Below are 27,122 nucleotides of genomic sequence, written 5' to 3'. Positions count from 1 at the left end.
AGAAAAAAAATGTCATTTACCTGTACCGGTGCTTATAACGTATGGATCCAAACTTGCTGAGTTTTCTTGACAGTGAATTAGAGTCATTTTCTGGCATTCTAATCAGTTTTTAAAAGAAAATCGGACAAAGACTCAATGTCACAGGCATTCTTGGCCACCTCTCTCTCCTAATACAAACTTTATAAAGGACCCAAGCCATTTTATAAGAATACCTCTCCACCACCATGCTATTCATACTCCGTGAGGATGAAACAAGGAATAACTCAATTTTGCTTCCATTTAAAAAACAACAAAAAATAAAGCTTAACATATTACCAGCTAAATTTTTATCTTTACAAATATAAAGATGTGAAACAAAGAAAAAAGTAACCCTACAATCCAAAAGTCAGTCCTCTAGTTTCATCTGGCCTGACCTCCCAGGAGTCCTGCATGCAGTTGCCAGCACCTTATTCATCAAGACATTCTCATTCTCTTTCCTTGTTTCCCAGGATACGACACACACTTCTGACTGTTCCTTCTCATACTCTACACTGGCTCATTCTGCCCTCTAATGTCAGGAGGGACACCAAGTTCAATCCTTGGAGTTCTGCTTCTCTCTCCACTGTTTCCATTGGTGACCTCGTCCAACAACTTCTGTAAATACCTACTTAAGTGACATCATCAATTCTGGTCTTTCCAGTGAGCCTTGTATACCCAACTGCCTTATCACATCTCTACCTAGACAGCTGATAGGCTTTTCAAATTAATTATGCACAGAATACTCCATTTCCACCAATACTACATAGGTGCTAGCAACAGCTGCATGTTTCACATAAACCTAAAAAATATTACCTTGATCCTTTCTTGTAGTATCAAAGATATATCTGTATCTATGTGTTTAAGTGCCTATGTGCATATATACATATATGTACACATACATGAATATATGTGTGCATATATGCGTGTATTAATATAACCCAGAGAATTAGGAATTGAGAAAATTAATAAAAAGGAAACAATTCCAAATTTCTGTTTGAAGATAGAAATATTTTTATAAAAATAAATGCCATTTTCATTTACTCAGACAACAAAATTTTTGTATCAATTTACCTAAAAAATGTATGATGTTCTACACTGCACTTCCAGAGATGCTTGCAGGCAGTTTTACTTCGAGCTTCAAAAAAGAATGAGGTTTCATTACACTAAGAGACAAAGAAAGAGAGATAATATGAATAATGACCATAGAATTTTTCAAATAACAGCCCCCTTGAGGTAACAAAAATTCAAGAGAGAGATTATTAACACATCAAGAATAATTATTTTTGGAGAGGTGCATTAAAATCACCTTCCATTAATTAATATCTGATAAATTTCATTTAAATCTTAAAGCACTTTTATTATCTACTTTTACTTCGCCTCATGACTATAGGTAGTCTGGATGATGGCAGTGAAATACTAGAAAATCTCCCTCATAAATGGCCACTATTATAGGAGAAACACATATCACGTGAAAATCAACTCCCAATAAAAAGAAGATGCCCATAAATCCAGTCCTTAAGTGTATTATTTTCAGGGATGAACAAGTCACACATAAAACAATGACTAAAGAATCTCAGGAAGAGCCACAAGGAGGAGGGACCACCCCAGCAGCATAATCTGGGAAAATTTAATAACACCTCTGATGCCAAGTTTCTCCATTCTGCATCAAGTTACTGAGTAAATCAAATTAAACAACATGACATATGTTATGTTTCATATAATAGGTGCATAATACATGTTAACTATTATTTTAATCCAGTAGTTACTTGATTCTCTATATTTAATAAGTAAGAAATAAAGCAACAGTGAAGGTACAAATCAGCCCTCTATATCCATAGGTTCCACATACGCAAATTTAACCAAACTTGAAACAAAAATATTCAGGAAAAAAAAGAGTACAAATTTAAAAAGCAATGAAGCATAACATCTATTTACATAGCATTTATATTATATTAGATATCAAAAGTTATCTAAAGATGACTTAAAATTATATGGGTAGATGCATGTAAGTTATATGCAAATACCATGCCATTTACATAAAGAACTTGGGCATCCTCAGATTTGGGAGGAAGGTTTCCAAAACCAATACCCTGTGGATGCTGAGGAACAACTATACAAGCACACCTTGGAGATACTGTGGGTATAGTTCCAGACTACTGCAATAAAGTGAATATTGCAATCAAATGGTTGCATACATTTTTTTTGTTTCCTAGCGCATGTAAAAGTGGTTTACACTATACTGTAGCTTAAGTATACGACAGCGTTATATCTTAAAAAACAACATATACACCATAATTTAAAAATACTTTACTGTTGAAAAATGGTAAAAAGTCATCTGAGCCTTCAGAAAGTCACAATCTTTTTGCTGGTGGAAGGTATTGCCTTAATGTTGATGGCTACTGACTGGCCAGATGGTAGTTGCTAAAGGTTAGAGTGGCTATATCAATTTCTTAAAATGAGACAACAATGAAGTGTTCTGTGTTAACGTTCTCTTCCATTCAAGAAAGATTTCTCTGTATCACATGATACTATTTGATAGCATTTGACCCACAGTAGAACTTCTTTCAAACTTGGAGTTAATCTTCTCAAACCCTGCCACTGCTTTATCAATTAAGTTTGTGTAGCATTTAAAATTCTTTGTTGTCATTTTGACAATGTTCACAGCATCTTCACCAAGAGTAGATTCCATCTCGAGAAACCATTTTTGTTCATTCATAAGAAGCAAATCTTTATTCCTTCAAGTTTTATCATGAGATTGTAGCAATTAAGTTATACCTTCAGGCTTCACTTCTAATTCTAGTTTTCTTGCTATTTCTCCCGCATCTGCTGTTACTTCCTTCACTCAAGTCGTGCACCCCTCAAAGTCACTATGAGGGTAGAAATCAACTTCTTTCAAACTCCTGCTAATCAGAATAATTTGACCTCCTGCCATAAATCATGCATTGTCTTAAGGGCATCCAGAATGGTGAATATTCTCCAGAAGTTTTTCAAGTTGCTTTGTCCAGATCCATTAGAGAAATCATTGTCTATTGCACCCATAGCTTACAAAATATACTTCTTAATAACATTTGAAAGTCAAGGTTACCTCTTGATCCATGGGGTGCAGATAGATACTGCAATAGCAGGCATGAAAACAACATTAATCTCCTTGTACATCTCCATGAGAGCTCTAGAGTGACTAGGTGCATTGTTGATGAACAGTAATATTTTGAAAGGAATCTTTTTTTCTGAGCAATAGATATCAGCATTGGGCTTAATATATTCACTAAGCTGGCCAGGCGCTGTAATTCCAGCACTTCAGGAGGCTGAGGCAGGCAGATTACCTGAGGTCAGGAGTTTGAGGCCAGTCTGGCCAATACGGAGAAACCTCGTCTCTACTAAAAATGCAAAAATTAGCTGGGTGTGGTGGCACGCGCCTATAATCTCAGCTACCCAGGAGGCTCAGACAGAAGAATGGTTGAATCCAGGAGGCAAACGTTGCAGTGAGCCGAGATCGCGCCACTGCACTCCAGTATGGGTGACAAGAGTAAGACTCTGTCTTAAAATATATAAACATATATAATATGTATATTTTATATATATTTTTTTTTCACTAAGCCATGCTGTAAACATATATGCTGTCATCCAGGCTTTGTTTTTCTATTTGTAGAGTACAGAGTACAGTTAGCATCATTTGTATGGACCCCAGAATTTTCTGAATAGTAAATAAATATTGGCTTCAACTTAAAGTCACCCGCAGCAGTAGCACCTAACAAGACAGTCAGCCTGTCCTTGGAAGCTTTAATGCAGGCATTGACTTCTCCTTATAGCTATGAAAGTCCTAGATAAGATCTCCTTCCAATGGAAGAAGGCTGTTTTGTCTCCATTGAAAATCTGTTGTTTAGTGTAGCCACTTTCATCAATAATCTTAGCTGGATCTTCTGGATTACTTGCTGCTGCAGCACTTGCTGCTTCACCTCATACTTTTTATGTTATGGAGATGACTACTGTCCTTTAACCTCATGAACCAACCTCTGCTAGCTTCCTACTTATATTCTGCAGTTTCCCTATCTCGCTCAGACTTCACAGAATTGAAGACAGTTGGAGCCTTGCTCTGGATTAGAGGCTTTGGTTTAAAGAAATGCTGCAGCTTGTTGGATCGTCTATCCAGACCACTCAAACTTTCTCCCTATCAGCAATAAGACCGTTTTGTTTATTATTTTTGTGTTCACTGGAGTAGCTCTCCAAATTTCCTGCAAGAATTTTTTCTTTGCATTTTTAACTTGGCTAACTGGCCCAAGAGGCTTGGCTTTTAGCCTCAGCCTTCAAGATGACTTCCTCACTAAGCTTAATCATTTCAAGCATTTGAATGCACAACTATTCCTTTCAGTTGAACACTTAGAGGTTGTTGTAGGGTTATTAACTGACCTAATTTCAATATTGCTGTGTCTTGTAAAACAGGGAGGCCTAAGGAGAAGGAGAGAGACATGGAATGGCCAGTCTGCCGAACAGTCAGAACACATGTATCATTTATCAATAAGTTCACTATCTTACACAGATACTGTTTGTGGCACCCCAAATCAATTACAATAGTAACATCAAAGATTAATGAAAAGAAGCCCCAAATCACAAAGAGCAGCCTGCAAGCTAGGAGCTTGCACAGGTGAATGCTGGCAGGAACTAAGGACTAGGCATTTTCAAAATGCTGGCTCCATCTTTCCTTCTCTGCCAGTCACATGTACTACAAGGGAGCAGACAAGATGGCACAGATCAAGGTTGCCATTTACATAAGAAGATTACGGTGGGGTGATCAGCCTGCTCCATATACTATGTAGACGTTATACCTTATGGAACCAATCTGTGAGCTCAGTGAAAACCAGCAACAACTTTTCCAGCCTGCCTATAAAATCTGCTGTGGTCCACAGTCCATCAAAGATCACTGATCACAGATACTGAAGCGGCTGCAGTGTCTGGGGTATATACCCTGGGGTTCAGTGTCATGCATTGAGAAATAATTCAGGACATGGACACATGTGGGTGTGTTAAGGGGTGGAAAGTTTAACAGACAGAAAGAAAGGAGAAAGGAGAGCAGCTCCCTGAGAAAGAGAGAGAGACACATCCAAAAAAGCAGGGAGGCCATGGACTACAGCAGATTTTACAGGCAGGCTGGAGAAGGTGGTGTCTGATTTACACTGGGCTCACAGATTGGTTCCATCAGGTATAATGTCTACATAGTGTACGGGGAAGGCTGGTCACCCCACCCTAATGTTCTTATGCAAAGGGGCTTTGCAGTTGATCTGTGCCATCTTGTCTGCTCCTTTGTAGTACATGTGGCTGGCAGAAAAGGGAAGACAGAGCCGCCATTTTGAAAATCTCTAGTCCTTAGTTCCTGGCGACACTTACCTGTGTAAGCTCCTAGCTTGCAGGCTGCTCTTTGTGAGAAAATGATTTGGGGCTGCTTCACATTAAAAAGAAAACCCGGACCAAGGACTCCCATGCCCTTGCTATCTGCCTAAGTAATTCCGTCTTAACTCCTATATCACTATCACATATGTAATAATAATAAAAAAGTTTGAAATACTATTGCAAGAATTATCAAAACGTGACAGTGACATGAAGTGAGCACATGCTGTTGGAAAAATGCCGCCAATAGATTGTTTGACAAGGTTGCCACAAATCTTCAATTTGTTAAAAAAAAAAAAAATACAGTATCTGCAAAGCACAATGAAGTGTAATAAAATAAGATCTGCCAATAATTCTAATTTTGCAGAAAATACTATTTATATTTTAACTGAATAGAAAACTAAGCAAAACACAATATAAGTGCTAACATAATAAACCACAAGCTCTGTGAAGTTATATACTTGCTAATTTAGTTTCAAAGCTACAAACCAAACTCAAGTCTCAAATGCAGCAAATGCCTCTGAAATGACGTTTCTACGGACTCATAAACCACAAAACGATCACAGCAAAAGAATAATCAAAATTATTTGTCTCCTACTTTTAATAAGGACAGAACATTTATATGTGTAAAATTTCTCCCAAGTCCAACTTCAATGATGCTGCCCAACTTAAAAGCTGATTTGTATGATGAAGAGATGTGATGGAAATAAAGCCAACATACACATATTACAGCAAGGATAGCTACAATTCCAAAACCTTGTCTGCGGAGGAAGAAAGTTAGGATAATTTTCAGGTTTCTGGCTTGGGAGCTACTAAAATATAGCAAGTGAAGAAAATAGGCATTTGAATGACAAGGGAATAGACAGTAAATTCCAGTTGAGGTATTCTGATTTCAAGGTCCCCATGGGACACCTAGTGGGCCAATAAGGATGCAGGTGCACAGAGCCAGAGAGAGGCCACATCTCCTCACACAGGTGATCTTTCTGAGTGAGCAAGACTGCTCAGGGAGAGTGCGCAGAATGGATGAAAGTGGAATCACCGCAAAGTCACTCCTGAAAGTGGAGTGAGAGAGGTCCAAATAAACCAGGAAACAGTGTCAGAAAGGCTGAGAAGAGAGAGTGCAATTCTCAAGTGACCCAGAAAGGTCAAATCAAGTTTGAAAGGAGACTGCATTTCACAGTAAGAAATCTTCTGAGGCCTTTGTGAAAGGAATAGGGGTTATACAATTAGAGATGAAGAAAAGTCAATAAATTCACAAAGTGTCTTCCTTAACAGAAAAAGAAACTGGTGGCAGAGGACAGGGGGTTGGGAAAGGGGATGCACAGGAAATCATAGAAGTTCCTCGGGGCAGGGAGGAAAAGCCCAGGCTTTTGTCAGAAAATAGGAGCCCTTAGAGAGAAAATTAGTTTTTATTTTACCTTTCTTTATTTAAATATCCAGTCATGCATTGTGTAAGCACATTTTGGTCAGTGACGGATCGCATATACAACAGCGATTCCTCAAGATTACAAAACACATTTTAACCATGCCTTTTTTGTGTTTAGATATGTTTACATATGTTTACATACACAAATACCACAGTGTTCCACTTGCCTTTGGTATTCAGTATAGTAACATGCTGTACAGGTTGGCAGCCTAGGAGCAACAGGCTATACTGTATAGCCTAGGTATTGTGAAAGGAAATTAAATTTGGAGACCCCAAGCTCATTTAGCTGAAGAGAAAATTCAAGCTGGGAACTGGGTCAGGTAAACCTGCCTCTCCCTTTTGGTTCCTAAATAAGATTGCTACAAGATGAAAAGCTACATGCCTCCCTCATATTTTTCCCACAAGGAAATTCCTAGTGAGCTGTTAAAACTTTACCATGGCAATGCAAATTGACAGCTTATCTTTATAGGTACAGTCACCCCTGATTGTATTTGACTGTTCCCTTACCCCATTTTGTCTATGTGATCTGATGTAAAATGCAGATTCTCCATATTTTTTCTCTGCCCCTTTTGTCATCCTATATAAAAAAAAAAAAAAAAAAAAAGTAGATTCACTGAGCCAGACAAAGGCATGAATGACTATTTTTCCCTACCCCCGCTCTTACATGAAAACTGCGTGCTTCTCAACATCCCACCATTTACCCTTTAAATTTGGAGCCCTCAAAATCACCTTCGGAGAAAGGCACAGACCTGTCTCCCTGGTGTGTCCTTAACTTTGTCAAATAAATCTCCTAAAATGATTGCAGCTTGTCTCATTATTTTTCTGACCAACAGTATGTAGTAAGCTAGATCAGCTAGGTTTGTGTAAAAATATTCTATGATGTACACACCATGACAAAATTGCCTAATGACTGTTTCTCAGAACATATCCCTGTCATTGACACATGACTATATAACATGTACATGGCAAAAATGCCAAAGTTATCAAAGTGGATATACAATGACAACTCAATCTCCCTCTCAACACTATCCCCAATTCCACTCCCCAGAGGCAATTACTACTGTAAGGGGTGAGTGTTTTTAAGGGCACTGACTTAACCTAAAATAGAATGTACAAGTTATTCATTTAAAAGTAAGTCTGCTTACGACTGCATTCTATCAAGACAAATTGTTAAGATAAAGAGAAGACTTAGATAGGCTGCCCCTGCTCACCTCCCACCCCACTACCTCCTTCCTCAGTACGTGGACCCTCCCTTACCTGTGCCTTTCAACAATGGAAGTACTGCATGTGGTGGACATACTGAGAATTACCACCTACTAGGCATGATGGTTGAGGATGACTTCTCTGTGACATAGACATTTTTACATATTTAGTCAAAGCATCCAAAACAAGGCACAATTTAAGTACTTAAATAAAAATATCAAAATTTAATTACATACTTCCCAAGACTTCCAAAAGTAAAAGAGAAACAAAGTATTCCATCTTAAAATAAAATATAAGTCTCCTCTAAATCTCAAACTTTTCTTAGTCTGGTTTTCAGCTTTATTCTTCAGGTAGATGACTGTATCCTTTTACTTTTCAAGTAGAGACCTGGTCAAAGGATACCTAATGTTTAATAATTTTTTTTTAAAAAACTACTGTCACTTAAAGGATAAAAGATATTTCAAATCCAACCAAAATTGGGTTTTTCTCAAGTTTCCTTGGGTACAAATATATTAAAGGATCAAAAGCACCTCCCCACTGGCTTCCTAATTATTTCTGCCAAGTACAAATGACAAGTATGAACTCATTCTCCACTTAGAGTGAGCTTTAGGACAAGCTGCCTGTTTTTTAATCCTGTTATTGGCAGAATGATCCAAATACTAAAAAGAGGGTTAACATAATGGAAACAGGAGCCAGGTATTCTGAATAAATTCTGTGTACTTTTGCCATGTACAGTAACTGCTGGCAAGAATTCCACTGCATGGCATTTCAAATATCTCTTTCTACCACTCTTTCACTTACCAAACCTTTTCCAGATAAACATGGCCAATTAGCACATTTCCACTCATTCACACAAAGATGAACAGCTGCTTAATTAAAGAAGTTCATTCCAATCTCCTGCTGAAATACTTTATACAAGAATCCAACGCTTGATTTTTGTAAAATTTCTCAAACACCTTTATAGCTTTGGTCATTTCATACCAAAGCAAAGCTATTCTCTGAATCTATTTCTTTTTAACTCATAAATGAATCAAGCTTAGGTCACTTGTAAGTCCAATATCACATGGATATTACTGCCCCATGTGTCTCTAGGTAAACCTGACTCAGACCCCCAATTCCATCATTTGTAAGAATTTAGGATCTGTATTATATCAGCAAATTCCCAACCTAACTCCCTCTGGTCTGCCCAGTTTCTTTTCCCATTTTGGCTGGCTATGTCTCTCTTAGCAAGCTTAAAGAAAGAAAACTACTTTTGCCTAGCTTCTTCTAAGGGTACTGAGATTCCTGACAGGATAACTGAAGGGCTCACACTGCCAGTGGCACACCCATTTATTCTGCCTGGGCCTAGGTCCCATTTCACTGCCTCTACCAAGCCTACATTGTTGAAACAAGAATGCAATCCTACACTCTCACAGGTTCCTCCCTGTTTTTGTTTTGGGAAACAGCCACAACTGGACAGTCTGCCTTCCCCAGGCTCCCTAAAATTATGGGTATGTGCCTCCAAGGTCACATTAGAAGTAACCCAAGATCCACAGTGTACGTCATCACTGAAGAGCAAAAGAGATGAGTACTTCTAAAAATAGTAAAATGCAATCATTATATTAATACCTCAAGGTCTACAACAGAGAGGTTTCCTACTGACATTCCATAGAGGTGGGAGAGAGGCTAAACAGAAGTGTGAAGATCACAAGTGTAAATAAATTACTATGAGATTTTTGCTTTTTTCTATCCAATCCACACAAGATTTACATTAACTCAGCAATCATTAACTTACTTTAGGTTCTAGGGAGAAAAACAAAAATAGTCAGATGGCTGGTAGCAAATGACTAAAATAACTTTCTTCTTAATTACTGATCATGTAAATGAAGGCAAGTAGTCGAAGTGAAAACTATATTCTCCAACCGGAAATAGATACCAAAGAAAGCTTACAAAATTTTAAGTCTTTTGAAAAATTTTATCTTTCTAAATGGTGAAACTGAATGACTGCAGTTTTAAAAATTAAACTTTATTGGTATACATGATATCCTGGGCACAATGTTTGTTTTAATGGTTTTTCTCATATTTTTCATGCTCTTTTTGCTAGGCATCCTGAGTTCAAACCTGACTAATGAATTCAGGGTGAGTCCTGCAACAAAATTCACCAATTTTGTCATTACTTGGAAAAGGAAGTCAGAAGGAAATTTTAAGACACTGAATAAAACATTATCTTACTCATTCAAGCTTTACACAATGCTCCCCAAAAAGTGTTTCTTATAACACAAGGGTCTTGTGATATTGGCACAGAAGGGCTCTTTGCTCAGGTAAGTATGGGAAACACTGGGCTGAACACTCAGACCTTTAATGCGAACCAGGAACCTCCAAGAGTTGGTCAAGTTGTGGGTTGTTCTCCTAATTTATTTGAGCAAAGAACTTTCTGTCAGGAAGTATAAGGTAAGTACTCCAGCTTAAAAAATATTGCACTACACATAAACACCCCTCTACACACACATACACACATTTTAAAAATTTTAAAATACATGTAATATGGTTTTAATTGAAAAATTACTGTGCATTTCAGCACAGCACTTGAATAAAATTAATTTCCATTTCTGCATGTATATTTCACATATTTGCTGTTTTGTAAGAACAAAAACAGCAAAATATTCTAGTACTCTTGCCAGCTATGTGGGTTATATTTCAAAATATATGCTAAATGTGAAAACCATCTTACCCATTTTACAGATGAATACGCTGATTGCTTGATCAATAATTATATATAACTCTAGCTCACAGATGCATAAAGATTAGAATTGAATAGGATATGTCAGATTACACTGCTTCTCCTCTTTCCTCCAAAAATTCCAAAAGAGAGAATATGAGCCAGAACATAGAAAATATTTACGTCATATTTCAGTAAACTTTGAAAACTATCCTGTTGAGCTCATTCTTATTATTATTTGAAGGAATTCACAGGTACACATACAGAAGTCCAAATGGATTTTTCTGTGATCGTTTTTATCCTACCTTCTCCTCATCTGTTTTGTAATATTCCTAAAAAGTCAACATTTCTCATATGCTTGTAGACTGATTTTTGTTTTAATAACTTTTATTCCCAATCTTAGTGTTTTTTAAAAGTCTAATAAATATTATTAGTCTTGTTAAAATGAAGGTATATCTAGTGAGATCTACTGATACTCAAATTTTTTTATAGGAGAATTTTTATTACTTCTAAACAAGTGGCCCACGTGTTTTAATTATGACAAAGTCAGCAAAACACACCAGCAAGGGAAGCAAAGGAAAAGCCATGGGCTTGAGAGACCTGGGCTTCCCTTCCTGCCATAGCATAAGCTATTCAGTGGCCAAGAATAAGGTGATCCCATGGTCCTTCCCTGTGCAAGACTGCAATAGCTCTAAGTGGCACAAGGTAAAGGCAGTTCCAACGCACAGACATGGACTGGGTGCCCGTTACATGTCCAACTTCACATTGAGTGCTTGTAACCTCACAGTAGCTTCACAAGAGATATTATCATCCCCACTTTACAGATAACGAAACATAGGTTAAATGTTGCTCAGCGAACTTCCCATAGTTAGTGAGAGAGAGACCTGGACTTAAAACATTTATTTGATCACGTCTAACAGTCTATCACTGAATCTGAAAGACTCCAAACCAAACTGTCACGTGTCATCAGAACCCAATTATTACTAACAGACACACTTAAGAATAGCTGGGGAAAATATTAAATCTACAGTTCCAGGACTCCTATACATTGTAGTTGGAGACACAAAATGGTACAACTATGAGTGAAGTGGGGGCATATGGCAATACCAAACAAAACTATATAAGCATTCACTCTGTGACCGAACAATCCCATTAATGGGACTTTAACCCACAGATATCCCTCCAAAAACACGTATGCACAAAATTACTGAATGAAGGAAAATGTGTAACTGTAAAACACTGAAAACTTTTCCTAAATATTCAAGCATAAGACATTGGTTGAATAAATTATGGTACATAGATTCAATAAAGGGCTATGTACAAAAGAATGAGAAAGCTCTCAACGAACTAATATAAAAAGATTTCTAGGAGATATTACTAAATGGGGGGGAAAACCAACACAGTACAAAAGCCAATACAGTATGCTACCTTTCAGGAAAGAAAGAATGAAAATAAGAAGGAAAATAAAATGCTTATCTTTACAAAAAGAAACATCTAGAACTAGAGAACACTTAACATTGGTTATCTACAAGGAAGCATGGCAGAACAGGATGGAAGGAATGTGGGAGTTGGTGATAATTCTCTGAGTTTTTGAGTACTTTTGATTTCTGAAAGCAAGTTAACCTTCTACATATTAAAAATATATAATTAAAGAATGTGAAGGAGAGGGAGCTAAAAATGAAAACAACCTGAAACAATAAACCTAAGTAGATTTCAAAAGAATACATAAGCACAGGAATGAAGAAGGAAGACCTGAATGATGAGAAGGAGGGAAGAAAGGAGGACCAATCCAAGTAAATTTTGAACACAGTATTTGACTCTTAGGCCCTCTGTCTTGGCGAACTGGTACATGTGGATGAAAGAACAGCCAATAATTGTCCATTTTAGTGGTCTGACCAAAGCAATTCTGAAACTACATGATATGTATTATAGAATTGAGCAAATGAGTAAATGTGTGGCTTTTGTTGGGAGCCAAAATTCTCATGGGCAAAGAAAGGACATATAAATATAAAATGAGGGAGGGTAAGGAAGAACCCTGTGGGACAGGAACTGGAAGTATGCTGTGAACTCATGATTTCTAAGTCTATGCATCAACATGTGTATGCTTATGTGTACATGTATTTCTATTTGTATATATATGTATTAGGATCTATGTGTGTGTGTATGCAGGTATATATTCCCTAGCTCTTCCCTGAAAAGGCCAAGAAGCCAAGTCACCCTAGTACTAATGACCACACCTAGCACCCAGATCTAGACCATTTCCCAATAAAAGGAGCCAGAACTCCTTGGAAAAATGGCTGACATCAGGGTGGGGCAGGGTTGCTACAATATGCATCTGAATATACTACACTAAAAAAAGAAGATATTAGCCCCAAAATGATAGGGGCAGATCCAAAAGGCAGAGGAGTCAGATCAAAGGGGATCCCATTGGCCAAATCTGAACAGCAAAATAGTTAGGTACCTACACAAACTAATGCAAGAACATAAAACCACATACCAGGTGTTCTCACTTATAAGTGAGAACTAAACATTGAATACACATGAACACGAAGATGGAAATAACAGACACTGGGGACTACTGGATCGGGGAGGCATGCGCTGAAGAACCACCTGCTGGGTACTACGCTCACTTCCTGGGTGATGGGATCATTAGCACCTCAAGCCTCAATATCACACAATATGCCCATGTAACAAACCTGCACATGGACCCTTTAATCTATAATAAATGTTGAAAGTAGTAAAAATAAAAAGGCATAGTAATGTATTTTAAACCACTGAAAAAACAGGAGCTAAAAAGTACTGACAATAGGTAAGTAAAAGGGAGAGAAGGCAGGGCTCTTGCTTCAGTAGAATGCTGAGAGTTGACTCTTAAATGTAGAGGGAGTAGAAAGCTAGAAAAATCAGCATTTTGCAAACATCTTCGTTGAAGATTGGATCAGGCAAGAATCCTCAATGAATGCTAAATTTACAGAGAATTTTAAAGAGGAACTTGGAATTTGCATTGATTTAAAGCATCTCCCCACAGACTACTTATTAGTTGCAAGAGAGAGAAGCAGGAATCACACAGCAGAGAAATCAGGCAACACTGTGATGAGTGATCAAACTTAAGAGCCAATGAGGGACAGGTGGTCACCATGTGCTCCCAGATGGGACACCTGAGAAGGACACTATTTCACCAATGCAGCTGTACAGCTAGGAATGTATAACCTTAGTCTAATCACAAGGAAACAGCTGAAAAACATGAAATAAGAAACTCTGTTTTAAAACAGTGGGGTAAACTCTATTCTTTTAAAATGTCAATGTTATAAAAGATAACAAAATGCTATGAAAGTGTTCCAGATTAAAGGAAGTTATCTAAACTCTATACTGTAGGGGGGAAATGCTGAAAAGGACATTATTAGGTCAACCAACAAAATTGGAATATGGAAGCTAGATGGTAAATGTATTATATCATTATTAATTTATTAAGTTGTTAACCATACCATGGTTACATCAGAATACCCCTATTCTTAGGAAATACCCACGTACATATTTATAGTCTATGACATTTGTAACTTACTCTCAAGCTGTTCTAAAAAGAATCACCTGTGTGTGTAAGGAGAGAACAAAAGCACAAATAACAAAGGAAGTCAAGTAAAATGTTAATCATAAGTGACTCTAGGTAACAGTATATGAGTATGTTCTTTGCAGTATTTTATTTTTTGCAACTTTTTTATAAATTTGGAATTATTTGCAAACAATACTTTTCAGTATCTATAGAACCATTTAAAATGTGAAAGGAACCCCCACGTGAGTGAGAGCTCTTGTGCTTGCTGACAAACAGCGGTGACTCCTGGCTATCATCGCTTCCCGTGTACTCTCCTTACAGCAAGCTCAAGAATTCTGCTAAGTGGATCTCATTACTTGCAGCCCGAGTTGCCAGGAACCTTTTGGTTCTACATCCTGTCACACGGGGTAACTTTAGCTGAGGTTGGTTTCCTGAAGTATTATATATAAAAGCAAGCACAGCATCATTTATTCATTCTTTCACTTATTTCACAAGTGTGCTTACTACATGCCAAATTCTGGGCCAAGTCCTGTGTTAGGAATTACATCCTCCTCTTGTCGCAAAAATCAAGAAATTCCAGTATGATCCTAAATTCCCATTTTCCACAAAAACATTGAATCTGCTTCCAATCAGAAACAATTTTACCTCCTAAATGCTTTCCATATCTGCCCACTTCTCTTCATCTTTGCAGTGAGTCCTCTCATCTTTGCAGTGAGTCCTCTCATCTCTCCGTGATCACATCTCCTATCCTGTCTGCCTCTGTGTTTACATCTCTGATGTGTTCCACTCTGCAGCCAAAGAGTGCTTTCTGCAATGCATATCTGATCATGGAGGGTAAAGCCCAGAGTTAATGTCACACCCAATTTCCCCCAAGTCCTCAATCCATTCTCAAGTGTTGAGTCTCAGCTCAAACCCACAGGTAAGAGAGGCCCTCCCCTGAAAAGGGTCAAGGCTGAACGAGGTGGTGCACTAGAACCACCCCATCTTCTTTAGGTCTTGTATCCCACATCTCCAGAGGTAATGGGGAGACATGGAAACCCAATCCTCGCTCTCTTCCTAATCGACTGGACCAATTCTCATGATGCTCCTTATCTCTGTGTATCTCAGTCACCCCCAAATAATGCTCACTCAATACACCTCCTCACCTATCTTTTTTTTCATCACTACCCATCTACTGAAACCCTTGCTTTGTGCCCTCTGGAATACTTGGCCTCTTATCCGCAAACCCCCTTGCTCCTCAATCTGTTCCTTTATATGTCTTTCAGCCTCCTACACTAGGAGATACCTGGCTCTCCCTAAGACCCTGCTTCTGCTGCAGTCCTCAAGAGGTGGATGTGTCTTCTATCTCCACTGTTCTCACATCTGTGAGCCTAAAAGTGGGGGAGGATCCTCCTTGCTCCATAGTGCTGCTTTCAGACCACTCTCTTTCCTTCCTCCTAAAACTCCCAGCTTTGGATTTTACCAGTTTATGAGATTCTGCAATGCTCCATGGTGGCTGTCATCCTTAAAGTCATCCTCCTCATATCCTGACGCTGGCATAGTCCCTGCCAGCTATATTCCTATTTATTCCCCTTGTACCAAAACTCCTCAAAAGAGTTGTCTACACTCACCATCTCCAATTCGTATCTTCCTATTACTGTTATCTCTCTCATGGGTTTTTCTTAATGAGTATTCATCAATTTATTTGTCCATTCTCCTCTTAATGGAATTCTGGGTTAATTTCTCTCACTTTTACATAAGTGCTGCACAGAACATGTCTCTAGGGTATATATACCTAAGAGGGGAACTGCTGGGTTGAAGCTCACTCTTCCAATGTACTGCAACTTATCTTGTCAGTGGTCTTCTAAATTCCTAAATTCACTGGCCTATTCTCAGCCCTTACCCCATCTGACATATCAGCCTCATTTGACACATGCTTACTACATGACACATGCTTAATGCATGCTTAATACTTGGCATTCAGGATAATTAATGTTTTTTCTACCTCACTGGCTGATTCTTTTCAGCCTCCTTTGCTGGTTCCCTCTCTTCTTTTCTTATTTATACTCATTTTCCTAGTGATTTCAGATAGTCTCATGGCTTCAAAAACTAGCAGATGCCAATGATTCTCAAATTTATATATTTTGCTCAGACTTTGGTACTGAATGCCAGGCTCACATAGCTAACTTCTTATTTAGTATCTCCACTTAGATGTCTAAAAGACATCTCAAATTAAAAATGTTCAAAAGGGAGTCCTGATCTTCCTCAAGTCTGCTCTATCCATAGCCTTCCCCACCTCACCTGACGGTAGCTCTATCCTTCCTGCTTTTCAGGCCAAACTCATTTAAGTTACCAGGACTCCTCTCTATAATATCTGCCCACATTCAAGAAACCCTGGTGGCAAAATCCATAATCCAACAGCGTCTCTGCACTTTGACTGTTGTCACCTTGATCCACTGAGATAGAGACATTATCATCTCTTGTGGATTTTGAAATATGCATAAGTTGTTGAATGAGTAAACAAGCAACAGTCTTAGTTCTCAAGTTATTCAAAATCAACCATTTGATAAACAACTTAAAAAAAATGCAACACCTACTAAAAAACACATATTCCTAAAACCAAAAACACATAGTGATAAAACAGTAGTGATATTTTCATTAAAACAGAAAGCCAATCAAGGATGCCTTATACCATTATATCACTTAGTACTCTTCTAGAAGTTCGGACTAACACTGTAAAATATAAAACATAAATAATAGAATTGGAGGAACAAATTATTTTCATTTGCAAGTGATATACCTATAAAAATTTATGAAAATCAAATTAAGAACTCTTGGCTGGAATACAACAAGAATTCAGCAAAACAACTGGTTCTGAGATAAACAAAATTCCATGGCTTTCACGTCTCCTAGCAAAAACCAGTTAGAAGAGAAAATAGAAAGAAAAGATTGCATCTATAACAGCAAGAAAAAAAGTAAAACACATAAAAAGAAAACATCAAACACCATGCCAAAACATATGAATAAATTTAACAAAAAAGGAAAAATTCTCATGATACAATATAAAATACAAAGGCATGTACAAAACCACACAGGAGATAATCTACATGTATGTATAAATACCTGTATTATACATTCACACTGATAGGGTGAAATCTAGAAGCAACTGTATCAAAATATTAATACCTCTGAGTTTTAGGATAGAGAGTAATTTTAATTTTCTTCTTTGCAGGGTATTTTCTAGATTTTCGACAGTGAACATGTAAAGTCTTTATACTAAAAGTTTAGTTGTTTGTAAAAAATTATGTAAACAACAATACTTATTTTGAAATTTGATGCATGAAAGTGTTTCTGAATTTGGCCTAAATGTGCTGACCATACTAAGTCTTTCTGATCAGATCAGCAAACCAGCAGAATAAGCATTTCAACCATTCTTCATGATGAATGTGATTACTGTTCCAAGTGATGGGTTTTCAGGGTCTTTTTAATTCAATTTGTGACTACAGTTAGGCCTCCATAATAATCAACTTAATTCTACCATTATGTAAATCACTGCCTGACAGAGGGGTACCCTGGTGGAAAAAGAGAAAAGACCCACAAGCAAGAATGCTCAGGAAATAGAATGCTTTGACTAAATTAATGTGATATTTAATACCAATTTTAAAAAATCCCTTTAATTCAAGCCTCTGAGTTATGCGACCTGCTTTGCCACCTTGTTAAAGATCACTGACACTGGGCTTAATGATCTAGAAGTGTGCAGTATCTTGGGCCTCCCCAGACATCCATTTCATCTCAAAGCTGAGGAAGGAATGAGGTGCGGGTGGGAGACATCTGAGCCAAGTACACAGGAAACAGGGATATTCAGTGGAGACTGCCATTTGAAAAATAACATGATGATATCAATTTTGTTGCTGTTGTTTTTGTCTAATCGTGAAGAAAGAAGTTGAAAGTGCATGCAGGTTAGCTTTGACTTTACCAAATATTTATCCTGAGACAGTGGTAGACATATATTTTAAGGCATTGTAATAATAACATAAAAGTCATGCACCAAAGACCTCACTCACAAAAATAGCTTATAAGGGAAAGAATACTTTAAATAATAGTACTGTTTCTATAAAAGTCTTTTGATATCATATTCTGCTAAAAATAACTGGAAATATTATTTTCAAACATATTTATCAGACCTTATTCCTTGCATTATTAGTATTATTTAGATGAATTATTATTCATGTGAACCTCATGGCAAGATAGGGAGAAAACTACAAAACTCTCCTATGTAATTAGCTACTCTACTTTTTAAATGATTTTAATTCAGTCTTACATTAGCACATCTTTTAAAATTGAGATGCCTAATCAGGTGCTGAAGAACACATTGGATTTCCTCCAAACTAGACCATAAGAACAACTATGCAGTTTCTGGACTATCTTTTCTTTAAAAATCTGGAATTTCCCTTCCTTACAAGTTGTTAAAACTCATTTCAAAATCCAATTTTAATTTATCAGTAAATGGCAGCATGCCGTATCGTTCAGGGTGAGATATTGTTTTTTTTCCTGTTAGGATAATGAAGAGTAGCATCAGGTTTTCTGATTTGGCAGCACATAGTGTCTGTCTCTGTGCATCAGTTCATTGATCATTCAACAGATATTTATGAAGTTCCTACTACATGTGAGGCACTCTGCCGAATACCATGCCCCAAATGTGGCTGCAGCTATATGAGTCCCATGTCTCAAGGTGTGCATGCATAAGCACCAATTTACATTTTTTTAACCAAGAAAATCAATTCAATTCCATTTAGTTTTTGTTCTGCACAAAGTTAGTATCAGAGACAGAAGGATAGATTCTCCTATATCATGTTTTCACTCATGCATTCCATAAATATGGATTAAACATTATATTTTCACTCATCTACCCCATAATATATGGATACTTCACATAGTAGCACTTCAATGAAGCAATTTTCACAGGTAGATCAAAAGGAAGCTTTCACATACTTGCCTTCTTTTTTCTCAAAGCTACTCGTCAAGGCTTCAAAGCACATCCAGGCACCAACAAACTCTGTGCCCATTACCCAAATACTCCCAGGGGACACTGCCAAGTTGTAAAGAAGGCCAGCATTTTTGCACTCTCACCATACATTCTCCCTTGAAAGCATCCAGAATTTCCATCTGGTTTGTCTATCACACTCAACGAGGGAAAGAGCACAGCAAGATTCCCAAAGGTTGTTTAATTAACATTAGAGTAAAATTAGAACATATTTTTGCATTCCTGAATGCAGGTTATACCTTTCTGATTACAACTTTTACCTTCTACCCTCACAGAGAATACTGGAAAGCAAATTTAACTAATAACAATGATCACCCCCTATTCTCTCCTCTGCCCTAAAAGGGTTTTGTTTTCCTTCGCTAAAACTAAAATGCCCATTTTCTCCATTACCCTCTCATTCATTTTTATTCACTTCCCTTTCCTTCCTTGAGAAGTTGTGCTCGTGAGTTAATTAACCTGGCTCCATGTGGAAGCAGCCGAAGAAAACACTTATTCACAATGTCTTTTAAGCTATAAGTGAACACACAAGACAACCCCCTTGTAATTTAAGCTAAGGGCTTGGAAACTTACATCTTTTCCCAGTACTCTGAGTTCAAACTGAGTCTCCTTGAAGTGAACCTTTGTAATCCGAGGCCTAAAAAACAAAGCATATGGTGTTGTTGCTGTTTTTAAGCACTAACCTTTCAGAAAATCAGGAAGAAAGTGTCCAATGGAAAAGACTAGTGAATATTGGCTCCTTTATATACTGCTTCATACCCAGTACATACAGAGACAGAGAGAGTTCCCCATATACACTAATGAAAACTCCATTCCCATTGTCCTATGCTTCTCCACTAAATGCACGGATGACCTTGGAATCCCCGGGTTGTGGCAGTGCTGCCTTCCCAAACACAGTGCAGGGCCATGGGCTTCCCAGTCTCTCCAGCTCATCCCCATTTAGATCTAAAAGTCAGAGTAGTCCTGGATCCACAGCCTACCAGCACATACTGAAATGGGTGAGAAATCTTACTACACACACCTCCTGTGGAGAAGACAGTCTAGAATCACAGTGTCTGAAATTTACAGAGAAAATATATACTGAGGTACATTAGGGGAAAACTCACACCAAATTTCACTCATTTATTTATCAATCACTGAAAATATATCTGTTTTCTTTTCCCCAACTCTTTCACTGACACAGAAGTCCTGTAAGTTCAAAACATAAGAGTTCCAACTCTGTTCTCAAGCCATACCTACCAGAAATACTTTCCCACTTGTTTTTTATTCTTGTAGACAACAACACCAACCGGAGTTAATCCTAAGAAATACTCAGACTTGTTCTCTCCCTGCAAAAACAAACATATGCCTATAACCACATATTCACATAAAATCTCTTTGTCAAAATATAATTGACCATACAAATATAATTTGTTACATTAATATTGGGTTGCATTTTTGGAAGACATCAGCCTAGAAAGCTAGATACACTATGATAGTAGCTAACTTGTTGCTTATTTTTTTTTTTCAAAGTTTTAAAGGAAACCTTCTGTTAGTGTTCTTCATACTTGTCACTTCTGTTCATTAAAACCAGCCGAGACTCAGTCAGGCCAGCAGATGACTTACCCAACATTCTTTACGCAGTGGTGTTCAACCCTAGCAGCAAATTAACTAAAATCACTGTGCAGCTTAAAATGCTGATGCCTGGGCACTACCAAAAACAGTTAAGTCAGAACCTCTAATGAAGAGGCCAAAACAATGAAAGCACACAGAACTCCCAGGTGATATTTCTGTGTAGTCAAAGACTGAGAACCATTGGCTTCTAACAGGGGTACTTCTGAATGCCTTTATTTATCCGTGACGTGGACAATCATGAAACCAACTTCGTCCCCACCCCAACTCTCTCTAGAAAGTTTAGGCAATCACCAGCAGACACACACTTGAATTTCCGAAGTCTCTATCATGTGTTTTCCTACTTCCACCTGTAACTTTATGACTGCTTAAAAATTTAAAAATACAGTATCTTCTGGTAAAAACTAGAGAACCCTTATTTTCAGGCAATAAAAAATCCAAATTACAAAAATGGGATCTTGAAAAAGTCACAGCGTGGGTACCAAGGACATGCACAGAACGGATTGTAATGTTATTTCTACTCTAAGATAAACAGTAACCTGCAAAATTATATTCACAAAGAACACAACATACTTGGAAGAATACCAGCCGATGCCCACTTTCAGTTCTTAAAATTCAAATCTTAAAGGAATGTGTAAAGAGTCTCATCAATCTAGCTCATTTGCCATCAATTCCTACCATCAACAAAAGGTGATCTCTAATTAGGGTAACACTATACAAATGTAGGAGCATCTTGCAGAAGACTCTCTATAAATTTCCTATAGAATGATGTCTTTTAAAAACTGAAAACCTAACAAGATTAATGTGGCTAAAGGGAGGGAAGGGAAAATGATAATGATTCTATAGTTTTAGAAGCATTCTTAAAGGACAGTGCTATGAAACATTTAATGCCCTAATGAAATTGGAATCTAACATATCAGGAACTACTACTCCCAAAACCGTAACTTTTATTGCTACATTAACTATATAAACAGTAATGCCTCTAACTGTAAACATATTATGAGATGGTTTCTTCTTTTAGGAAACGCTAATGAGCAAGACGTACAAAATGAATGCATGTGTGTTATTTACACTGTAGAAAGTTTTATTGCAGTTATTTAAAAACTGAATTCCATGATCCAACCGACAAAAAAAAAAAAATCAGTCTATAAATACTCTTCAGCAATTCATTTCCTATAAAGAATAAAGCACCTGGCTCATTTTCTCAAATAAAATATAACTATTGCTACCCACACTCCTCTTAATTCAAAGGCAATGGCATTCTAATCTCATTGGCATAGAATAATCAATTGGTAGCCTAAGAGAAGTGGCTCAAAGGTTAAAACTTGGACGCAGAACACTCAGTGCAGATTCAGTATAGTTGCTCACTGACTACAATTCAGCAAGTTTTCATAAACCACTGAAAAAAATCTGCGAGAATATTTCTATTAATGCAGTGATACCTACAGTATGTGGTAACCCTCATATTGACTGAACCAACAGTAGTTGTACCTGGCCTATTGCCTAATGCCTACTTTACCTGGCAAGTGATTTTATTTATGTTTTGCTGCCATAAAATCTATTTTTGGAAAATCCTGTTTTCTGTCTAATTCGATAGATTATATACCAATCTTTTTTTTTTTTTAGACACAGTCTTGCTCTGTTGCCAAGCTGGAGTGCAATGGCATGATCTCGGCTCACTGCAACTTCCACTTCCCAGGTTCAAGCGATTCTCCTGCTTCAGCCTCCTGAGTAGCTGGGACTACAGGTGTGAGCCACCACACCTGGCTAATTTTTGTATTTTCAGTAGAGACAGGGTTTCATCATGATGGCCAGGATGGTTTTGATCTCTTGGCCTCATGATCCGCCTGCCTCGGCCTCCCAAAGTGCTGGGATTATAGGCATGAGCCACTGCACCCGGCCTATAAACCAATTTTAAATTGTTTTCATGTTCAGCTAAGCCTTTTGGATCTGTTATCCAGATTGTGTTTTCAAGTCCAGTTAATTGTTTTTTACAAATGGAAATACAATCACAGATTTTTATGCAAAACTCATTAGGGTTTAATTCACACAAGAGCTGCTTTGTGTTAGAAAAATACAGATAAAAAAGTATCATCTGCTTGCTAAACAACAGGACTGCAGCTTTCCTTTGGGAGTCTCAGTGACTTTTTAAGAAAAATGTCATCGGCTTAAAATATTTTGTGTTAATTAAATGTTACTCACATAGACGGGATGGAGGTCAACGCCATACATCTCCAGGGATTTGGCAGTCCTCAAGTAATTCAGTTCAGCCTCAGAAGGAGCCTGACCCCTATACCCAGCACAAAAACAAAGAGGCTTATTTTACAGTAGCTACTGTACTTAAAGGGATGCAAATGATCTTCACTGTATTCACTAAAAAAAAAATAATCCTTTTAACTAATGCAAACATAAGTACTCATATTTCAAGAAGGCCTTTGCTTCTTGGTGACAAAACTGTATACTCTGAAGTGATACTTATATTAATTTCATTTACCAAATAAATCCATTCCGGCTCATTATAGCCTATCCCCAATGTCCCAGCATATATTAAAAATTCTCAGTTTCAGAAACCCCTGAAGAGGTTACTGAGAATATAAACACTCAAATTAAACAGCATCCCTTCCACAAAGAATAAAATGTCTTTGTGTACCAGCAGCTCTCCATCCAAAGCAAGGAGAACTAGAACAGTGGTGGGTAGGAGGAAGAGAATGGGCCGCCACCACCCAACTGGGGTCACATTAAGATCTCCTGAGCACATGTGTAGTTTGAAAATACATTAATTAATGTACAGAGATTGTAAAACTGCTTGTTATTTTCTTAATATAGAGTACAGAATTCTTCCCAAAATCTTCATTGGTGATAATATACAGAAAACAGCATTCATTCCTGATGAGGGTGAGCAGAAATGTGCACAGAAATGTGCACAGAGGAGTTAAACATGTATGTGCATGCGTGTGTGTGTGTGTGTGTGAGAGAGACAGTGAGTGTGTGTGTGTGTGTGTGAGAGAGAGACAGTGAGAGAGTGTGTGTGTGTGTGTGTGTGTGTGTGTGTGTGTGAGAGAGAGAGAGAGAGACTGAGATTTTACAAGATAACCAAAGGAGGTTGAATCTTAAAAAAAATTAAGAAATCCTGCAGTAACATATTTCATTTCAGCCACAATGCACTAGATTGCACACCATACTTTTGTAACCCATGAAGAATGTTCATCAAATTAGACATACCACACCTTGATCAAGCTTTATTCTTAGAAAGAACTGTCACACTGTCAACACCATCATGTAAAACACATATGAGAGTCTCTGCCCAAAGGCTTGATAATTTCAATGTTTAATTGTACTTTGAAGCTCCTAGTATAATCAGTACTCTCAGAATGTGCCAAACACACTGGCCCTCCTAATGTTGTAACAAGCACTCTCTGAGCATCTACTTCAGCAAAACCTGAAAATGAAGGACTCTACAATCAGGTTGGAGAGTCTTATAGTGCATGCTAATACAAGATGGAGGGCCTCTCTCTCTGATTACAATTCAGCAGCCAACTCCTGCTTCTACACTCACTGAAATGGATTAATTCTACATTTTTCCTCTATTTTATCTTATTTGAGACGGAGTTTCGGTCTTGTTGCCCAGGCTGGAGTGGTCTCAGCTCACTGCAACCTCTCCCTCCTGGGTTCAAGCAATTCTCCTGCCTCAACATCCAGAGTAACTGGGATTACAGGTGCACGTCACCACACCCAGCTAATTTTTGTATTTTTAGTCGAGACGGGATTTTGCCATGTTGGTCAGGCTGGTCTCAAACTCTTGACCTCAGGTAATCCACCTGCCTTGGCCTCCCAAAGTGCTGGGATTACAGGAATAAGTCACCACACCCAGTCATTTCTTTTTCTTAACTATAATAGATCTGAAACCAAGCATATTCAAGAGGGTGTGTTATGTAACAAGAAATAAAGCAATGTTAACCAGTGTAAAAAATTTAACCAAAATTAACTATAATGAAATTTTAACTTCAATGCTGTAGGCCATGAATTGAAAATCCTACTAGGTGAGCCTGTCTACTCTCAGAAACGCATGTAGTGTTAACACAATAGCCTCCAAGGTTCCACACTGGCATCATTGTGATTTCCAGACTCATTGCTATGGCCTGAATAAGACTTGGCTTAAACTGTGAAGAAGTAGCATACTCCACAAAGAGGAAACATCAAAAAATGTATTTGTGCATTTATGGGTAAAATTTTTGTGATTAAAATTATATTTATAGCTGAAAAATTAATTTCTCAAGATACTGGTGACTGAAAAGACCACAAAATCTAGTATTTACAGAATGATTCCACCATGTAGTATCATAAATACATGAACCTATGTAAAACAAATTTTCTCTATGGGAAATTCTACATAGAAAGAGATGTCTAAAAGGCCATTGACCACAAATATGACTTTACACATTCAAATTACTTTCTGCTTTATATTTTTTAAATTATTGAAGTTTTCGATGAGCATTTTAGAATTAAAAGCAGTTTAAAAACTATACAAAGAAGAATATTAGCATATACAAGGCACAGGTAAAGAATTTATCATTCCAGAAACTTTTCTTATGTCTGCCAATATCATAAGATGATGACTGATGGATGATGAAATAAGACACAGTGTAATGATTCTTACAGTAGAGTTTTATGGATCCTTTCTATGGCTTCTTCAAGTTCTTCCTTCTGGTCAGGAACAAACCGGTACTCAGATACATATCCTGCAGTATGTTTATACGGGTCATAATCTCCAAGTTCAGCTAAAAAGAAAAAGACATTATAATTTTTTTCCATTTTAGGAAAAAAGTTCTTAAAATATAGATATAAAATATCCTAATATGCTTAAACATTTTGTTAAATGTCTTATTAGAATTCACATACAAGACAACTAAATAATTTTACTAAAACAACTCTGATGAGCACATATGGATGGTAGCAACACATTCTGGAATTAAAAATCAAAGTTCTATATTTTTGCTTTGCCAAAGACTATAATTATATAATCATTTTTACTTCAATTATTCTTACCAATTTATGTGAAGTAAAATGTTGTAAACACCATTTAGAGTACAAACATTAGAAATGCTGGAAGTGAAATGACCTCAATATATCCTATCAGATAATGACACCGAGAAACAGTGCATGTGATTCAATACATGTTTGCCTGAAATAATGATCATGGAAATGCAATACAATTCTGTACATATCCCATTACAATTTACACAAAGAAGCAAAATGACACCAGACAGCCCACTATATTACTCCTATAAAAACGTTTCTCCCTACGTTAATCTACCTTGTAAGCCCCAACCCAGTTCATCTACATGACATTTTTCCTAGTATATTTCTTCTATATAATTTTTAGTCTGCAAGTGCCACAAGGGCAAGGACCATGCTGCCTCATTCTCCCCACATCTAGCTTCTTAGAAGGTGTCCAATTGTTACTGGAAGTAGTCTCAGCCTCAGTCTCCAAAATGACAATGCATACTGGAGCCACCCCACACAGCCACCACATTAACACAAAGAGCTGAAGAGCACTGATCTCAATATCCAAGCCACATGCTGAACATAGCGATGGGACCTCAGCATGCAGACTCTTCACAATAGCTGTGCAAAAGCAATGGGATCTCTGACACAAAGCAGCTTGGGTGAGGGTGAGGGAAGGAGAATCAATGAACTTGGATGAAATGTACAGAGAACAGATTGTTAGACCCTCCACTTAATCAAGAATCAATGCTATTCCAGTGACTAAAACTCCACAAAACCTACCATAAGGGATTTGTACTTGGCTCCATTTTTACCTCTTCCGAAGGAACACTGAAGAAAACTTGAATTCCAAATTAACTTAATTTTTTTTTCAAGATCTCATGGATAAGAAGAGTTTTAGTATGTAAGTTCACTTTTAAAAATGCAAATACTTTCTCCAGACATTTCTGAGGCAAACATGCTTAAGTGGCACCTACACTGGATGGCATATGCTCCCAGCTGAGCAGCAATGTTGACGGGACAGGGCAGGCGGCCCTGAAGGACATCTTGCTTCACCTGCAAGAAAAACTGATATCTAAAAAAGAAATGAAAAGAGACATTAATTATCTCTTACGCTACTCAAACCTGAGATTTCAGACCCTGATAATCAAGGTTAACAACAAGAAATCACCTTCAATTAAAATAAAGCCACCCCCCACACTTGTGTGAGTGG

At 37.5% G+C, this 27,122-nt stretch overlaps 1 protein-coding gene across 1 annotated transcript in view; it reads right to left on the bottom strand.

The window, feature by feature from the left end:
- EPB41L4A (erythrocyte membrane protein band 4.1 like 4A) overlaps positions 1–27,122 on the bottom strand; it is a 263,329-nt gene that overhangs the window by 85,243 nt on the left and 150,964 nt on the right. Inside the window, exons 5-11 of the mRNA XM_017527203.2 lie at positions 26,887–26,984; positions 25,563–25,683; positions 23,108–23,195; positions 20,534–20,622; positions 19,868–19,931; positions 1,090–1,181; positions 21–98 (exon numbers count right to left, since the gene is read on the bottom strand). Of these exons, the coding sequence (XP_017382692.1) occupies positions 21–98; positions 1,090–1,181; positions 19,868–19,931; positions 20,534–20,622; positions 23,108–23,195; positions 25,563–25,683; positions 26,887–26,984 (630 nt within the window). The remainder of the gene's footprint in view (positions 1–20; positions 99–1,089; positions 1,182–19,867; positions 19,932–20,533; positions 20,623–23,107; positions 23,196–25,562; positions 25,684–26,886; positions 26,985–27,122) is intronic.

This window comes from Cebus imitator, unplaced genomic scaffold (genome assembly GCF_001604975.1).
Source record: "Cebus imitator isolate Cc_AM_T3 unplaced genomic scaffold, Cebus_imitator-1.0 Scaffold46, whole genome shotgun sequence".
Classification (NCBI taxonomy): domain Eukaryota; kingdom Metazoa; phylum Chordata; class Mammalia; order Primates; family Cebidae; genus Cebus; species Cebus imitator.
Note: the sequence above shows the minus strand (reverse complement) of the source record. Positions and strands in the feature narration are given on the sequence as shown.